This window comes from Ostrea edulis, chromosome 5 (assembly GCF_947568905.1).
Source record: "Ostrea edulis chromosome 5, xbOstEdul1.1, whole genome shotgun sequence".
NCBI lineage: Eukaryota > Metazoa > Mollusca > Bivalvia > Ostreida > Ostreidae > Ostrea > Ostrea edulis.
In genome coordinates, this window is record NC_079168.1 from 18,147,179 (window position 1) to 18,164,265 (window position 17,087).

Sequence of the window (17,087 nt, forward strand, 5' to 3'; positions counted from 1 at the left end):
CAAAATTTATTCATTGATCAAATTAAAAGGAATCTGATCTTTTTTCTTACCTGATTATGGATTAAGTGCAATGCAAAGTACACCTGAGACATTCAGAATGACTTGTTCATCATACACCCACCGTTCACCTTGTGATCATGCTTGTCCATTGTCCTCGCTCTGTGTTGTCTCATCATTCACTATCAGTTCACCAAGTTGCATTTAGAGTTCACTCTCCACTCTCCCGCCATCCTGTCATTCAACGTTCACTCATCTTTTGCCCACCATTCAAATGAGAAAGTAGAATGTTTCAGTGACTGCAACTTTCTATTAAAGTTTGTATTTGGCACAAAAGGTTGCCTAAATCTAGACAGTGGGTCATGACCCTGAATCAAGTTCATTAGACCACTGCCTGAAAGTTACAGATTTTTATCCAAGCCTTGTTTTTGTAACGGAGAAACCTCAGAAGAATTAAATGCCCTGTGTGTCTTCAAAAAACTATTAACAGCCAGTGCTCAGCGTTTAAAAGATTCACATTTTTACCATCGATATACAGCACTTCTAATTTGAATTTTTTTGCGGTGTGATACTCTGATGACCATTAAGGCCCATGACCCTCTTGTGTTTAGTGTACAATGGTGATGATTTATAAGTAAACAATCTACGTCAGCTAATAAACATGCTGTGTCAGCTAATAAACAATCTACGTCAGCTAATAAACAATCTACGTCAGCTAATAAACATGCTGTGTCAGCTAATAAGCATGCTGTTTATATATTCTTAATAGGAATAATCTTTAACGTGTGATTTTAATTTACGATGTAATAAACCTCAGAAATTTGAGATTTTCTCCTGTTGTACATTGTAGGAGTCTACAGTGGCAGCATGGTATGAACAGGTGAGAACATGGATCACTTATTGTATCGGTTTCTTGTGTGTATGTGTTCATTTGTTAAAATAAAAGTGTGTCTTCTGTGTCTGTTGTAGTACCTATTTGTTGAGAGGTGTGGCAGATATCCTTTGTTTTTACAGTTATGCTTTCATTCATGTAAAACATGTACAGTATTACACATCGTACTTTGAATGTGTTGCCCTCAATCAATCTCTTCTCTGATTGCCTTAATTTCATTGGTTATGTAAAGTCATCTGTTGTTTAAAAAGGAAGGTGTATAACAATAGTTATAGACTAGGTTGTCAGACGGCAGCAGTTTTGTTTGACCGCAAGTTTCAGGCAACAGATCTGTTCTTGGGTCAAACAAAACTACTATTGTTCTGGAACCAAGTTAATAACTAATATACTGTTATAAGGCAGACATATACAAAGTGATAGTGGTCAACAGTGTAATCTAACAGTGTATTTTAACAGATGTAATGCAATGCATAGTAACAATTGCATACTGTAAACTAACTTTCATTCACAACAACTTTAGTTTGCAATTGTCCAGTGGTAAACTAGTGCATGGCAACTAATTTTCATGACCGAAATAATCTTAAACGAATACAATAGACTTTGAAGGCCTGGTTTTCAGTGAGAAGTTTTCATTATTATAAAATTCTCATGAACCCATGAAAATTTCTCCCATGCAAATAAAAATTGGTTTACAGTAATGTCTGCCACTGCTAGCAACAGCATATACTAATTGACTGGGATCAAGACCAACTGCAATTTTGTTTGTCATACTCATATTGAAAAGTAATGTAAGGGTACAACAAAAACAGATACTGAATGGGGTTTTGGACAAAAGATGATATTTTAAACTCAAGTGCAAAATTGTTGCCTTCAGCTTTGAGCAATAGTTTGCATTTACTAGGTATAAAAAATCAGTTATTGCCTTTAATCCCATTCAATAAATGATTGATACCACTATCTGTCTGAGGAAGCAACACCAAAAACAATGGGGATCTTCCAAACTTGATGTTGTGAGTCTATATGAACTCATTTCAATTGTTCTATCATATTTTTGATTTCCGTCTATTATTAGTGATCTTGACTCTGGTGACACTCGGGGCATTGGTGATCTTTCTTGTGTGATATGAAACCACATTTTCAAGTACATGTATATTTGATGCAAGATATTTGAATGATCATGATTAACATTAAAATTTCTAATGTCATTTTCAGCATTAATTATTTTGACTCCCAAATCAATAGGAGTCATTTCCTAATGATGTGTAACCAAATTTCAATACAATTTGTCCATTTTGAATTATCATCGAGAAACCAAATTAAAGACTTATGCCAAAATTAGTACATACACTATATACCCTGATAACAAGTGAACAGGAATCTGATAATGGAATTTTCAAGCAGTAATACTAAAAAGATGATTGGGTCAAATGCTGTTTGACTGTTTCATGCTGATTGTGAGGCTGTTCATGGCACACTGATTTTGACTACGGATAATTCCGTTTACCTGATCAAGATATAGGGCTCACGCCGGGTGTGACCGGTCAACAGGGAATGCTTATATGTACTCCTCTTAGGCACCTGATCCTACCTCTGGTATATCCAAGGGTCCGTGTTTGCCCAACAATCTATTTTGTATTGCTTATAGGAGTTATGAGATTGATCACTGTTCATTATCTTCACCTTTCAGGTAAGCTGAGTATAGGGATATCCTTAGATGTTTTGACAATACACCACTTAACGCAGGTTGCGGGTTTTCCGACCTTTTTTTCTCACTCGAAAACCCCACCTGAAAATTTGACCGCTGTATCTTGACAATGTATGTACTACTCTGTGAAAATTGTGTTTCATTCAACAGCACAGATTTTTAGTTATTACGTCTTAAACATACCATTGTTTTAACAGTAGCGACACTGTTTTCCGTTGAATTATATAGAAAATAATAGTTATTAACTTTATTCATTGCATAATTTAACTTAAAAAAACCAGAATTTGGTGCTGTTCATCTTGATAATATTGATATCAAAGCGAAACAAAAACATTTTGAAAAATATTTATGAAAACAAATTATGGGGTAATCGAGTTCGTTTTTTTAAGAAAAAGATGTCAAAGTTTGATAAAAACCATCTATGCAGCAGTTTTTAACAAATGACGTTGCAAATATTCGCGACATCATTCAACAATGTTATTCATTTACTTTTCATGTATCACTTCAAAAAGAACTCAAAACAACCTTTTTTGACTCCAGGTTTTGAAGGGGAAATCAAATATGTATGGGCAAAATAATCAATTATTTACAAAATATATATCGCAAATTTCTTAATACAGTATATATAAACGTGTACATTTATTGCGCTATATATCTTAATCGTGTTGCGCGGCTAATAATTGAAATTCTTTTCTTCTTTTGCGATCGCATGATCGCAGTAACAATGAATAAACTAATATAATCGTATAATTTTATTTTTGAGTGTCATTAAGGTTAAATTTACGTTTATGTGATATCGGTAAAGTATTACGTTCTTTATATTCAGTCAATGACCCATGTATACTTTATTCTGTCAACTGTTGCGTCACAATCGAATGTGCATGTAAAAAGACGTCGAGTCGTAGGATTTGCGTTCCCGAAAACGATGATGTAAGCAAACCCACGACCTATGTTAAAACATAATACCCAAAATTATAATGCCACAAGACATATGGTTTGGAAAGGCATGGCTACTGCCTTTTCTCTAAACTGTTGCTTTGTCTTATGCTCTGCAGTGATGCATTTCTAAAGATATTATCTTAGTAGATTGGTTTACCATATTCTGTAATCTTTAGAGAGTTCGAATATTGAAGTAGATATAAACATACTTTTCAAGGAAAGTACATGTGACCCAGAAATGAGGATTTCAGCAATGAATTGTATCTATATGTGGGTCAGCAGAAAATATTGTTGAAGAAATGGTGTTTATTCCAAACTGATATAATTGTTAGCTTGCTGTAAATGAAAGGATGAAGGAAATAAGAAAACGTGTCAATTTTATTGCAGTGCAACCTGACCAAGATATGTACAAATTATTTATAGCCACCAATGTCGTGGACAATCTTTTGCCATCTCAAAATGAATAAATACTCAATGTACAAGACATATATACAATTTTGAAACAGTAACAACAAAATTCTCAAAGACAAAAACAATAAATATTATAATTTCATCACAATTAATCTTATTTGGACAAATTGCAAAGTTGGTCAAGAATGTGAAGTTCTGCAGTAGAAACCAAGTCATTCATGACATTAAAAATTGATGTTACTTTTGAATTTGTATTAAGTACATGTATGTATTTGATGCAACATCAAACTTAAGGTTTTAAATGTGTTGCTCACTCAAAATACTAACTAGAAATTACAGTCAATGACATTCCTGTGTGTATGCAATAGCTGAACAATGCATTGCAAGACAAACTGCAAAAAAAACCCAAAAAACCAAAAAACATCAAGAACATAAACATGCAGAAACAACAACAAATAATAGCTGAAGAGCCAACAATAAAATAAGAATTACAATATTGTTATCACAGAATGGAAAGATAGAAATCCAGTTACAAGTTATCTCCCCTGCAAACTATATCACAGATACAAACCTCTGTCTGACCTCCACACAACATTAGATTATGAAACACAAAATTTTGTTCATACAGAGAAGGCAAAAAATCGTGGGAGGTCCAACACACTTCCGTGACTGGTCACAGCCAAAATCTGACGTAACAGCTGTGGAAAATGTAAAATGATAAAACCAGTGTCATGCAGGCAGCATGAAATACATATTCAGTTAAAAATGTGTTTGGTAAAATGTATTATTTCTTATGTAGCTTGTAAGAGGAGTTCTGATTAGTTAACAATCTGGGTGTGAATTTTTGTACACCCTGCCAAAGGTAAATAAAGTGATGTCACTATTCAATGTGTATCTACATACAAAGATAAAAATAATGAAGTTTGTTCCTTAGAACATATTTGTCATGAATCAATGTATTGTAACGTCACATTATTTACTCGAGCTTGTAAAACATGTAAAATAACATAAATTTCCTTATTTTAATCTCTAAATAATTACATGTAATATTGAGTTATATAGGATTGAAATAATTTGTTATCCAGGTCCAATCAAGGGTGTACAGGAGTTTACCTCATATTGTATTCCATACACCAGACGGGGCAGCAGGACCCCGATAACTTAATACACACTAATTCATTCACATACAGAGCCAAATGCTAGTCATAAACAGTTTGAATGTAAGTGGATCACATGTACTCTGACTCAATACACAGTATTATATGAAATACAAGTTTTAAAAAATACACATAATCAATTTCCACATAATCATGCAAAAAAATTGTGATGGGGAAAATAATTACTGTGACCAGTCCCAAACTAACCTCGTGGAGAAAATTCACATTCATGACAGAAAAGAGACTAGCATCAATAAAACTATTTTTGGATTTTTTGGATTTTTTTGGTCATTTTGTTTTGTTTTTATGTTGCTAATAAACAAAAATACAAGCATGCAAATATACATGTAAATTAAAACACATTTTACAATTTATTCATCGGAACACATGTACATATATATTGATAAATAAGTCATGAAATGCACATTGTTCTGTGCATTCAAACAATTGTACAAGAAAAATATTGCACATTGTTATTTCCAGCATTTTTATATATAATAAATAGAATTGTTATTTCCAGCATTTTTATATATAATAAATAGAAGTCGCAGAGAAGTGTCAAAAATCATCATTCACATCAGAGATTATTTGCCTCTTTTTTTTCAGTGTAACAAATAGAACATTGTGCTGGATATTAGATTGAAACTTTGTCACTAAAAAAGGTATTCACCGTAGCCCCAGAGTTGAATTATTACCATACTTCAAAAAAGGTATTCACCATAGCCCCAGAGTTGAATTATTACCATACTTCAAAAAAGGTATTCACCGTAGCCCCAGAGTTGAATTATTACCATACTTCTACAACATGGGTTATATTGATATGATGTTTCTGAGCAAAAAACATATATATTCACCAAAGCCCTATAGCATAGCATCTGATTAAGCACTGAAAAAAGTAAGTCACATGATTTTTCTGAAGAATGTTACTCACTCTGAGGATGGGGGTTGGTAATAATTGTTGACAGCTGCTGTATAATATCTGCATTGTTCGTTGTTGGTTGTTTGGCGGTCCTAGCAAGTTGGTGACAAATGTCCAAGAGCCTCTCGGTCATCTGACGTTTTTGAACTTTTGGCTTTGTGTTGTTGCTTCTGTTTCTTTTGTTGGCGAACCACGATTTCACTTGAGTAACGGAAATTCCTCCTTCTTTTGCCATTAATTCTTTTTCAGATTTTGATGGATAAGGATTTTCCTCGTGTATGTCGTACCATTCCGTCATGATGCGCACTGCTTTGAGGTTAAGTGGTTGATTATGACGCTGTCTTCTGCTTTCGTGATTCATCACTGCTTGAATTTCAGCATCTGTAATTTTACGTTTCATGGCTTCACACTTTTTTATATTGGGTTTCTGTGGTTGTAGTGGCATCTTGTGGCAAAGGATAGGCTTTGTTTGCTGCTTTTGTTCAGCAGGAGACGAGAGGCTAGAGGAAGTTATGTCTGTTGATTGCACTACATCAGAATTTTGCGTAGGTATATCGTTCTCTTCTGTTGTAGGAGAATCCTTTAGGAAATCTGAAAGATTTGGCTTGGGCATGTAGGGTTTTGTTGTGTTGTATATATCAATGAAGTGGGACAGATTCATTGATGACTCATCGTCAGGATCCACATTCTCTTTGCTTTCTTCGTCAGAATTTTCACATTTCAGTTCCTCCAATGGTGAATTCAACTTTGAATCAAATGGATACACTGGCGACATGCACAAATCGGAATTATAACCACTATCTTGCACTCGATTTGCCACCTGTAGGTACAGGGAATGGTTTCCTTGCTCGGAGATCACGGACACATTTGGAGAAGTGTCCAACTTTGTTGATTCATTTGACAATACCTGATTTGCCTCAGAGAGAAGTGGGCTAATGCATCTGGAGAATTTGACGCTGGATTCTGATGGAATCGATGCAAGTGCTGAGATGAGGTCGGGAGTAGAGCATCGTGCTATATCCGTAGTCTGGACGGTGTGTTGGGCATCACTCATGGAATCGGGAGGTAGTAGAGTTGTTGGAATATCCAAGTTGGCATACTTGTTGGAATGATCACTGCTGCAGTAGTTTGAAGAATAGTACCATTGATGCATCTGTTGCCACTCTGAATACTGGCTTTGATACATATTTGCATAGTCATGGTATGGTGCACTGCTGTGTTGATGCAGCTCACTGACTGGCTTTTGGCGAATTGAAGTGTTACCATAGTTTGTGAATTCTGATTTGACCGACATGTTGGGATTATAGCCATCAGAACATGTGGAAATTGGAGAATATGGCCACACAATATTTTCAGATCTGTAAGACTGGGAAGCTGTATCAGAATACACATTAGAATCCTCAGAATATTGCTCACTTACTGCAGTGGTGTTTTCTGAGAGATCTGGATTCCTGTCTGTGGTAGAGGCTGGCCCATTGTTTAGTGGATCCATGTTTCATGCAGTGTTTTCACTCTCTCAGTCAGCAGGAAATAAGTGTTGTGACAGGAGGAACTGGTTCTAACTGACTCTCAGCTATTGTATAGGTGTATTGAAGTCTTTTATAGTGAGTAGGGTTAAGGGTTAAAGGTCTCAATGTCAGTGGACTTCATTGGCTCTGTCACTTCTCATTTGCATGTTGAGGTTACCTGTCATGTGCAGTAGAGTGACAGAAAGTGAATTTCTGGTCATGTGTTTGAATGACACTGAACATTGACACTTCATGCTTGACCTCTAAAGAAATGATTGCTATTGTAAACTGTATATTCAGGAATATTTTTCATATCAACATAATTTGTGTTGCATTTTGAAATATTTAATATTTCAATTTTGTTATATCTAATTTTACAAAATGTTTGGATTTCATTGCCATTCAATTAAACAAAAATCTGTAGAATAATAAATGACAACAAAATAAAATGATTGAAAATAAAATGAATAATTTATAAATATGTACATTTTAGGATAGATTTGTACATCTTAATTTCATTTCTAGTTTTCAAGGTCATGAAAATCTACACTTAAAAGAAAATGATGTATAGAGATCTTGGAGTAGCCTATTAGTTAGAAGCTAGAAAATCCAGAATGTTTAATGATCATTACATTCTCGTTTATACCAATTAAGTTTTGATTGATAAGGATAATTTTCAGCAAATAGATTGAATATAAATTTTTTGAGTGATAATACTTTGAAAATTCATTGTTTGTAGTCAGTATATTGTAACATATTAGACAGTAATTGTTTAACAATAAAATCATTACAGTTTTACGGCAAGACATTATACATTTTGAAAATTGTTTTAGAATAAAAATAAGCAATATGGCTATTTTTTAATTTTTTTTTACTTTCAGGGAATCATAGATCAAGTGCAAAAACAGAAACTCCTGTTCATTGAAACTCAGGATGCTGCCGAAACTTCACTTGCCCTTCTTAATTATCAAAAGGTTTGTCCACCCTTATAATGTCTATCTAAGTGAAGTTCCATACAACAATACTGACACATAGAATCAATATTCAAACAAACTACAAAACAAAGTCATTGATACTGAAAAATGCAATTGATAATACTATTATTTTTCTAATATTTAGACTTGCATATTCATTATCCTCCTTTAAAACTATAGGGGAACAGTTACTATGTTTTGAGTGTCCACACCACATTGTAACGAGGATTCAATGCTTCAAAATATATTTTATATCCTACCTGAACTGCAATGCCAAACTCTGAGGCTTAGTAGTAAATAATATAAGATTTTATTACGTACCGTACTACTTCATTAATTTATGATATAATTTTTCAACTTAGAGTACTTTATGCTTGTGTGGAGCGAGTGCACTTTCCAGAATTATTTCCCTTGTGCCAATATTGAAAAGGGGTCAACTGAAATTAATATTAGTTTATGTTATCTTTATTATACCGGGTTTTCATTCATATACAGGAATAGAAAATATGTATTCTAAATTAAATGCAACCGTTTTGTAATCTGCATTTGGATTGGTTAATGCACTGAGATTTGGGACAGATAAATTGAAATCTTTTGAATATGTTCAGTTGAAAATACTAAACAAAGTATTGAAGAATTGCATTAGAATCATCTTCCCAAGTCAAGGGTTTCTGATGGTGAGGAGAGGAGCGGATCAGAAACCCTTGACTTGGGAAGAGGCATTAGAATGAGAATAATAGCTTTGAGGACCGAGTTAATGTATGCAAACATCTATCATACCATCTCTGCTGACTTTGCTCTGGTCAAACTCATATTTAATTGTTTTTATATTTCATGCAAGATGAACTGCAAATATTTTTTTTACAAACAATTTTTGTGTTATGTTTTTGTATCATTATGATTTCAACTGTCATTGAATTTTGGTATCATTAATGATTTGATTATTTCTAAATTGTACAAACCTCTTCCTTCCTAGGCCTGTGAGAATGGGAGAGGTGCAGTTCTGTTGTCTGTAGCCAGAGGAAAAGTCTCCGAGGGTATCGATTTTGGTAAGCTCTGTTAATCCATTCTGTCATGTTTTTAATTGATTTTAGTTAAATTGGAGTGATTTTATTATTGGTCAACAAGTCATTTATGCAACATTTGTAATTCAATGCACATGCATCTGTTTCTGTGCATTGTTTGTTGTCCATGGCTTGTAAATATTTTTTTGAAAGACATAATGAACTTTTTTTTCACTGAAACACCAGAGCCAGTTTTTCTCCTTCTTTGAAAGTTATGAAATTTCCATTGCCCTGATCTTGGAATGGGAGGGAAAATGCTTCAAATAGTACATGAATTGCAAACTGTAAAATGATTAAAAAAGTTTTTACATTCAAATATGAAGGTTTAGCAGATGAAAAAATCAACCAAATTCTTCACTTTTCACTAAAGATTAGGAAGAGGAATTGTGGAGTCTGTCTAATGGGAGATAACTCTTAGTCAACCAATATTTTGGAGTTACCACGTAGGCTGAAATGTGTGCATTTCTTATACTGTTTTTATTTACAGACCACCATTTTGGAAGAGCTGTCATAATGTTTGGTGTTCCGTATGTTTATACACAAAGTAAAATTTTAAAGGTATGCAGAACTCATATGTTTAATCACTACAAAGTCTGGGGTATAGTGCGAGTATGATAGGATGTTGTGAGGGGTTGCTCAGCCTCATGGCTGTTGTAATTTGTCGATGATTGACCAGGGCAATATCATGCTAGAGTTCCACCAGAACCGTAACTGTGTATTTCATTTTGATCATGAAATATGAAGTGTGTTGAGTTCTTTGTATGCTATAATTATAGAATTGATGTTTAGCACTTCTACTTTAATTTCTAATACATGCTTGCCTTGCTGGATTGATATGTGTGTACATGACTGTTTGGTTAGGTTTTTTTCTCTTCCTTTGAGGAGGGGGGGGGGGGGCAAGAATTCTTGCTGTTATGACATGTGAATTGTTATTTCATGAGAAATTTGCTTACATAGCACATTCTGTCTCTTTCTAGGCTCGGTTAGAGTACTTACGAGACCAGTACCAAATCAGGGAGAATGATTTCCTAACATTTGATGCAATGCGCCATGCAGCACAGTGTGTTGGCAGAGCCCTGAGAGGAAAGACCGACTATGGCATCATGGTGTTTGCAGACAAAGTATGTGTCTTAAAACACTTACCTTCTTTTTATTCAAAGTCAGAACTTTTTCATTATTGTGACTTACACGATCTTTTCTCATAAAAAGTTGTCTTTGTTTTGTTTTTATAATTCAGTGAAGCTGAAGGCCTAAGTGAGGCTTATTGATCAACATTTGTCTTGTATCAGTCTGGTGTGAACTTTTTACATTTTCATATTACTACTGAGATAATTTCAAACAAATTCTCCATTAAGCATCCTTAGGTAAAGGGAGTTCAAGGTCATTCCATTGAAGAGCCATAGCCCTTTCCAAGGGGAGGTGATAAAGAAATAGAGAAAATATGTTGGAATGTATTTTTTTATAAGAATCATTAAAACCAAAAGCTAAACTGTGTATAAAAACCACTATATAATATTAGAAAGATTTCAGTTTGATCAAATCATTATCCTTGTTTTATATAGGAATAAATGATGTAGACAATTCTTCAAAAATCTTCTGTCTGAAGAACCACACAAGTACATGTATAACATTTCTAATAATTATGCAAGCATTCTTATATAATGTAGATTGTAGTCTGTTCGCATTTTGAACCCTATTACCAGAGTTGGACCACGATAGGCATTCAAAGTTTTATATACCAGGAATATATAGGAAAATCTTGTAAAGTGTCATGGCCAACGAGTTTTGTTTCCTTTGTGTATTATAAAAATCTGCAAGATCAATATGGTACATTTTCATGGCAATGTAACAAAATTTACACCAATATGTACTGCATTTGTATAATAAATCAAGACACTATAAAGCTGATATGTCTTGATTAACAATGGCAGATATCTCTCAGTGTCAGTCAGTGCTGATCCATGTCAAACAGGTACACCAAGGCACATGCTTCAAACTTTAACAGACTCCACCTCTATTTATAGAATGGCTGACATCTGTGCATGGTCAACAAGCTTTTGACATAATTTTGCCATACTGATATTATTGTTATTTTCTGTCGTTTTTCTCACAGACTACTCATCTGACGAAGCTGTAGAATTGTGATTACTTTTGATTTTGATAGGCAGGCATTTTCACTCAGTGTAAATTCAAGTTTATAACATGACTCCTGAGGTCTGGGTGAGGCCACAAAGGTTAAAAAAATCATAAGAAGATATAGGAAAATTCTGCGAAAAGAACTACAAGGGAACAATGTCAGATTTATCTGCAAGCATCCTGCTGTAGTGTAGATTCCAATAATTCACATTGTGGGTGGGGCCACAGGAGGGGGTTTAAAGTTTTACTTAAGAAAATACAGGAAAATTCTTTAAAAACTATCTCAACAAGAACCATAAGAATATTTTTAATGTCCATTGATTTGCTAGCAAATGTAGTTAGTGAAGATTTAAGTATGTTCATACAGCATGAAAAATAGGTTCAGGATGGGGACACAAAAGAAAGGTTTAGCGTTTTACCTAGGAATATACAGTAGTACATGATTTACAGATATAATCAAGTTTTTCTGAATACCTGACAACATCCCTCATATTTCTTTAGTTTAAAAATTAGTCCAGGCAATTCCATTTTCCAAATATACTGAAGCAAATTATTTGTACCTCTTTATACCAAAAAAATATGATACAGAATTATTTTCATTGAAAAGTTCTACCACATTTATTAAATTTTAACTGTTTCTACTTTCGTTTTTACCACTGAACATGCCCTCAATCAAAAATTTTAGTAATACAATTTTCAGTTCAGTTTATAGTGTATTTCACTCCAACCATGGAATGGTACAAAAAGTACATATTTACATACATATATATACATGTAATGGCTTGTGGATGAAACAGAGAGAAAGCCAGGGCATCTATTCACAAAAAGTCATATGATCAGTAATAGGTGTAAGATTTTTGTGAATAGATATCCAAGAGAACAGAAAATATTGTTTGAAAATAAATATGCATAACTTTCTTGGATAGTCAGAATCTCTAGAAGACATTAGTTCACAATTTTGTTTAGTGTTTACAGTATTCTATGTTGTTTTTTTTTTTTTAAATTCATCACACAAGTGACTGGCAAGCTTGAGATGAGGTGTCAATAATCATATCCAAGCCTGGGTTTTGTGACATCTTAATTATTGCAGACTACCTCCTTAGATCAGCCAAGCCCAAACCAATGTTTATTTAATCAGTGTAATGAAAACACATAGAGTATCTCTCATTCATTCATTCTTTCGTTTTATTCACTCAAACCATGATGACAGTCGTACATGAGGTACAACACAGAATTTTCATGTATCAAACAAGTAACGTCAGAGGAATGTATATAGGTTTACAAATAAACATAGTGAAATATATACATATGTAAAAAAATATGAAATCTTATGTTAAGGAGAACAGACTAATTCATTATATCTTTAACTTTAACATATATAGTTTTTTAAAGTTTCTAAAATTACTGGTTGCCATAATTTAATAAAATTTAATTATATTTGGTCTCGTATAACATTTTGTTTGTAGCTATTCTTAAAAGCACTGCTCTCTAACACAAAACAGTATTCATCTGCAATTTTTGTTTCTTTACATAAAATATATAATTCGTTATATGGTATACTAATTAAACCATCAGCCAGTCTCTGCTGGGAGGTGATGGTTTGTGGTACAAAATTTCAAAAAGATGCTGCTGAGTTTCTGAGGTAGATTTTCAAGATTGGTTCCCAGACCATAATTTTATTTTAAAATGATGTACATATTTCCTTGGAAGAACTAAAAACTTCATATCTCTTACTCATGTAATAAAGACAAAGATTATTTCGATATAGTAAGTTTAAGGATAGACAGGACAATATTATGAAAAAAATTATCTCTGGGAATTTTTTTCATACTTGGTGAAATCTTAGTATTAAAATGAGACCAATTTTGCAGCCCTTCACCAGCAATGGCGACGTCTCCTTATGAGTGAAAGATTATCGAGTAGGAAGTTAAACAATATTCAATCAATCAATTGTCCATCTAAAACCCGTTTTATTCATTTTATTGGAGAAAAATGCTCTCATTGCTCATTAATTTCTGTAATATCTTAATCCCGATTTAATTAATATAAAAAACTCAGAATCCGAGATGTTTCATATATACTAGACTAAGTATGAATTTTGTCATTTGTTTAATTTGGAGATATGAAATTTTTGCAACATTCTTGATAAATTCTGATGTTTGGCAGACCGTAACCAAACAAATGAAAATTAAACACCAGCTGAGAAAGAAAGAAAGAAAAGGGAAAAGAAAAGAAAGACAAGAAATAAAAAAGAACAAGCACAGAAACAGATCATTAAGGGGCAATATAAAAAAACAAGACTACAATCTGCATGTACTTGTGAATTGTTGTAATTAATGTAAAACTTTGGGATCGAAATAAACGAGCAGCAAAGGAAGAGTATTTTTCTCAGATAAAATGAATGGAATTTTTTTAGTCTGATTAATATACAATCTACTTAAAATTAGATGTTAGACCCGCTCGCGTACTCGCATACATAACGCGAGCGGATCTAACATCTAATTTTAATTAGATTGATTAATATATGCACTATGATCAATAATCAATGTAGTCAAACAGTTTACACACTTGTAATAATTAAAAATCCCTAAGGTTCTCTTCGAGTTCTCTGTGTAGTAGGATGGCTTCATGTAATGTAGATCTAAGTTTGTTCACACCATGATTTATGGGATCAGATCATGGCCATTGTTACATGCTACACAAATCAAGTGAGAGGTGTGGCCCATGGCCGGGCCTTTCGTTATATTATCCTACAATATCGGATAGAGCTTTGGTTAATGATGTTCTCATTCAGAAATTACTTGTTTATCATAAATATGTACTGCCTCTTTCAGGTAATATTGAGGATTCAAATTCCATCAGAGATGTTTTGTTTTGTTTGTTTTACATGCCTTCGAGAATTTTTCACTCATATTGAGACCGGTGTAGGTGAAGTACCACAAATTTAGGCCTATGTTTGGCTCTCGGGGTCATAGTGGTTTGGGTTCTTTAACATGTCAACATTTGTTGCTACACAGGACCTCTGTGACACATGACCTTAATTAAGGTCATGTCTGAAAGACCCACATCTCCCACTACTAAATGTCAAGCATGTGGGGAAGGAGCAATCAATGCCTATTATTATGTCTTAGGTTTGATGCAGCCATTTGCACATGTGGGGCTCAAACTCGCGACTTACTGGTCACGAAGATAACCACTGAGCCACAGTGACTAGTATTGTACTTGAAAGTATGTTAATCTGCATTGTATCAGTGAAGAGTTTGTATTTTGATTGTTACAGAGATTTTCACGTGCAGACAAGAGAACCAAGATCCCACGCTGGATCCAGGAACACTTAAAGGATGGGCTGTGCAATCTGTCGACAGATGAGGCCATCCAGGTCAGCAAGCGATTCCTTCGACAGATGGCTCAGCCCTTCTCCAGGGTTTGTAATGCATCATAAATATAAACTTAAAGTAAGCCACAGTTTTTTGTTTTTTTTGGTTTACGGATCCGCCGACCCTAATATCTGGGGAATTGAAGAAAAAAAGCAAATTTCTACTTTTTTTTAATTCCGCCGATTCTATCCAACATGCCAAACCGTAGATATAAATATATAATAATGCATTTTAGATTTTACAAATAGAAAATTCTGAAACGCAAACATATTCTTTTTTATTTGGTAATCATAACTATTTGTTTGTGAAATATCATTATTCGGTATTTTTAAAAAACCATGTAAACAGATATGATGACAGTAACAACGCCTATATCATTCTTGTCGACGAAACAGATGGCATTTCATCATGGAAAAAGAATTCATAAAAATAAATATTTCTCATACAACTTGCAGTATTCTTTCTACTAACCTAGAAGAGAAAAAGCAGTGTTATTCAAAAAGAATATACATAGTGTATTAATATTTGTATAATTGATAGCAGTAATGTTTCAACCGTTGTTAGTTTGGGATAAACAGAAAACATTGCCGAAAACCTGAAACCTCTTTTTTCTATGAGATAAACCATGCTTATCAACCAAATCCGCTTTAATCATGAAATGATGTTAATGTTGCATTAAAAATAAAACAACGATCGATATTAAAAATCGATGTCTTATTTTCTTTTTTTTTTTGTCTCGACCAATCTTTATTTTTTAAGAAAAAAATCCATAAACCAAGAAATTAAAAAAACTGTGGCCTAAGGAAAGAAAGAACTGGTTTTGATGTATGCATAAAATGGTCCCGTTCATAATCAAACTTAGAAATGTTATTGTACATTTATGATTGTACCGAATTTGTTTTATAGTATAAATATAAATCATTGCAGTTGTTCATTTGTGGAAGAATGGGACACGTGAATTTGTATAGTACTTTATTTGATGGTAAAATGCTGTATTTTGACATTCATCTACTACAAAGAATATAAATACATGTATGCACTCGGCCTATGATCCAAAAAATGTTGGATATGTATTCAGTACATGTATTTAAAAGAACAATGTTGTAACAGTTTTGGCTGGACCATGAATCGAACCCCAAACCCCTGCATTACAAGTTAGGTGCTCTAACCACAGAGCTATCCAAGGCTGATAGCCACTGTCCATATAGCCTAAACTACTACAATATTATGAAATGTATTAACATTGATGAAAAATGGATCACAGATTTTGCTCTGTTTATATAAATGTTGAAAATTATCACATATTTTTGGTTATTTTTAATGAATTAAGAAATGGCTATATCATGGAGATGCCTGATGACAAAAATGTGAAAATCTAGATGAAAATCAAGGCATATTTATGCATGCACATCTTTGATCATGCTAGACTCTTTGATTATATGTTTATGCTGAACAATGAAAACATCAATTTGAAATATTTTAAAGGTTAAATGAGACTCTAAGTAGATCTAGCTCTTTTCAGTAGATCAGACACAATTTATTCAGAAATATACTTCACAATTCACCCAAACAATTATGCTAACTTGAACTGTTTCACTATTTTGCAGAGTGATCACCTGATTTGCAATTTTATATGTAATGATATGTGATGATGTCATAATCATTATTAGCGATACATTTGTTTGTGACAGGAGGACCAGCTAGGCCTGTCTTTATTGACTGTGGAACAGATTGACCAAGAAGACACCAGGAAGAAACTGCAGTCCAGGATGCAGTATGTGTAGTGTAATCGGGGGTTTGTGCATATGGCAGCTTGGTTCAGCTAAAGTGTCCGTTGAAACTGGAACTGTTTTTTACAGAACCAGAAATCTCGCAGTGTATTTTGATAATATGTGAAAACATTTGACCATTTTGTATGTTCATTCATTAAAAACTGCATACCATGCTCATTGGTGCTGAACAATGTCTGACAGAAAAGAGTTTGTACCAGTATACATGTATAGGAGGT

The 17,087-nt window shown here is 33.6% G+C and overlaps 1 protein-coding gene across 1 annotated transcript in view; it reads left to right on the forward strand.

The window, feature by feature from the left end:
• Positions 1-17,068, forward strand: part of LOC125648976 (general transcription and DNA repair factor IIH helicase subunit XPD-like) — a 46,772-nt gene extending 29,704 nt beyond the window's left edge. Inside the window, exons 29-35 of the mRNA XM_048876066.2 lie at positions 848-877; positions 8,410-8,502; positions 9,479-9,551; positions 10,054-10,124; positions 10,544-10,687; positions 14,983-15,126; positions 16,771-17,068. Coding sequence (XP_048732023.2) covers positions 848-877; positions 8,410-8,502; positions 9,479-9,551; positions 10,054-10,124; positions 10,544-10,687; positions 14,983-15,126; positions 16,771-16,863 — 648 coding nt within the window. The 3' untranslated portion in view covers positions 16,864-17,068. The remainder of the gene's footprint in view (positions 1-847; positions 878-8,409; positions 8,503-9,478; positions 9,552-10,053; positions 10,125-10,543; positions 10,688-14,982; positions 15,127-16,770) is intronic.
• The last annotated feature ends 19 nt before the right edge of the window (positions 17,069-17,087 follow it).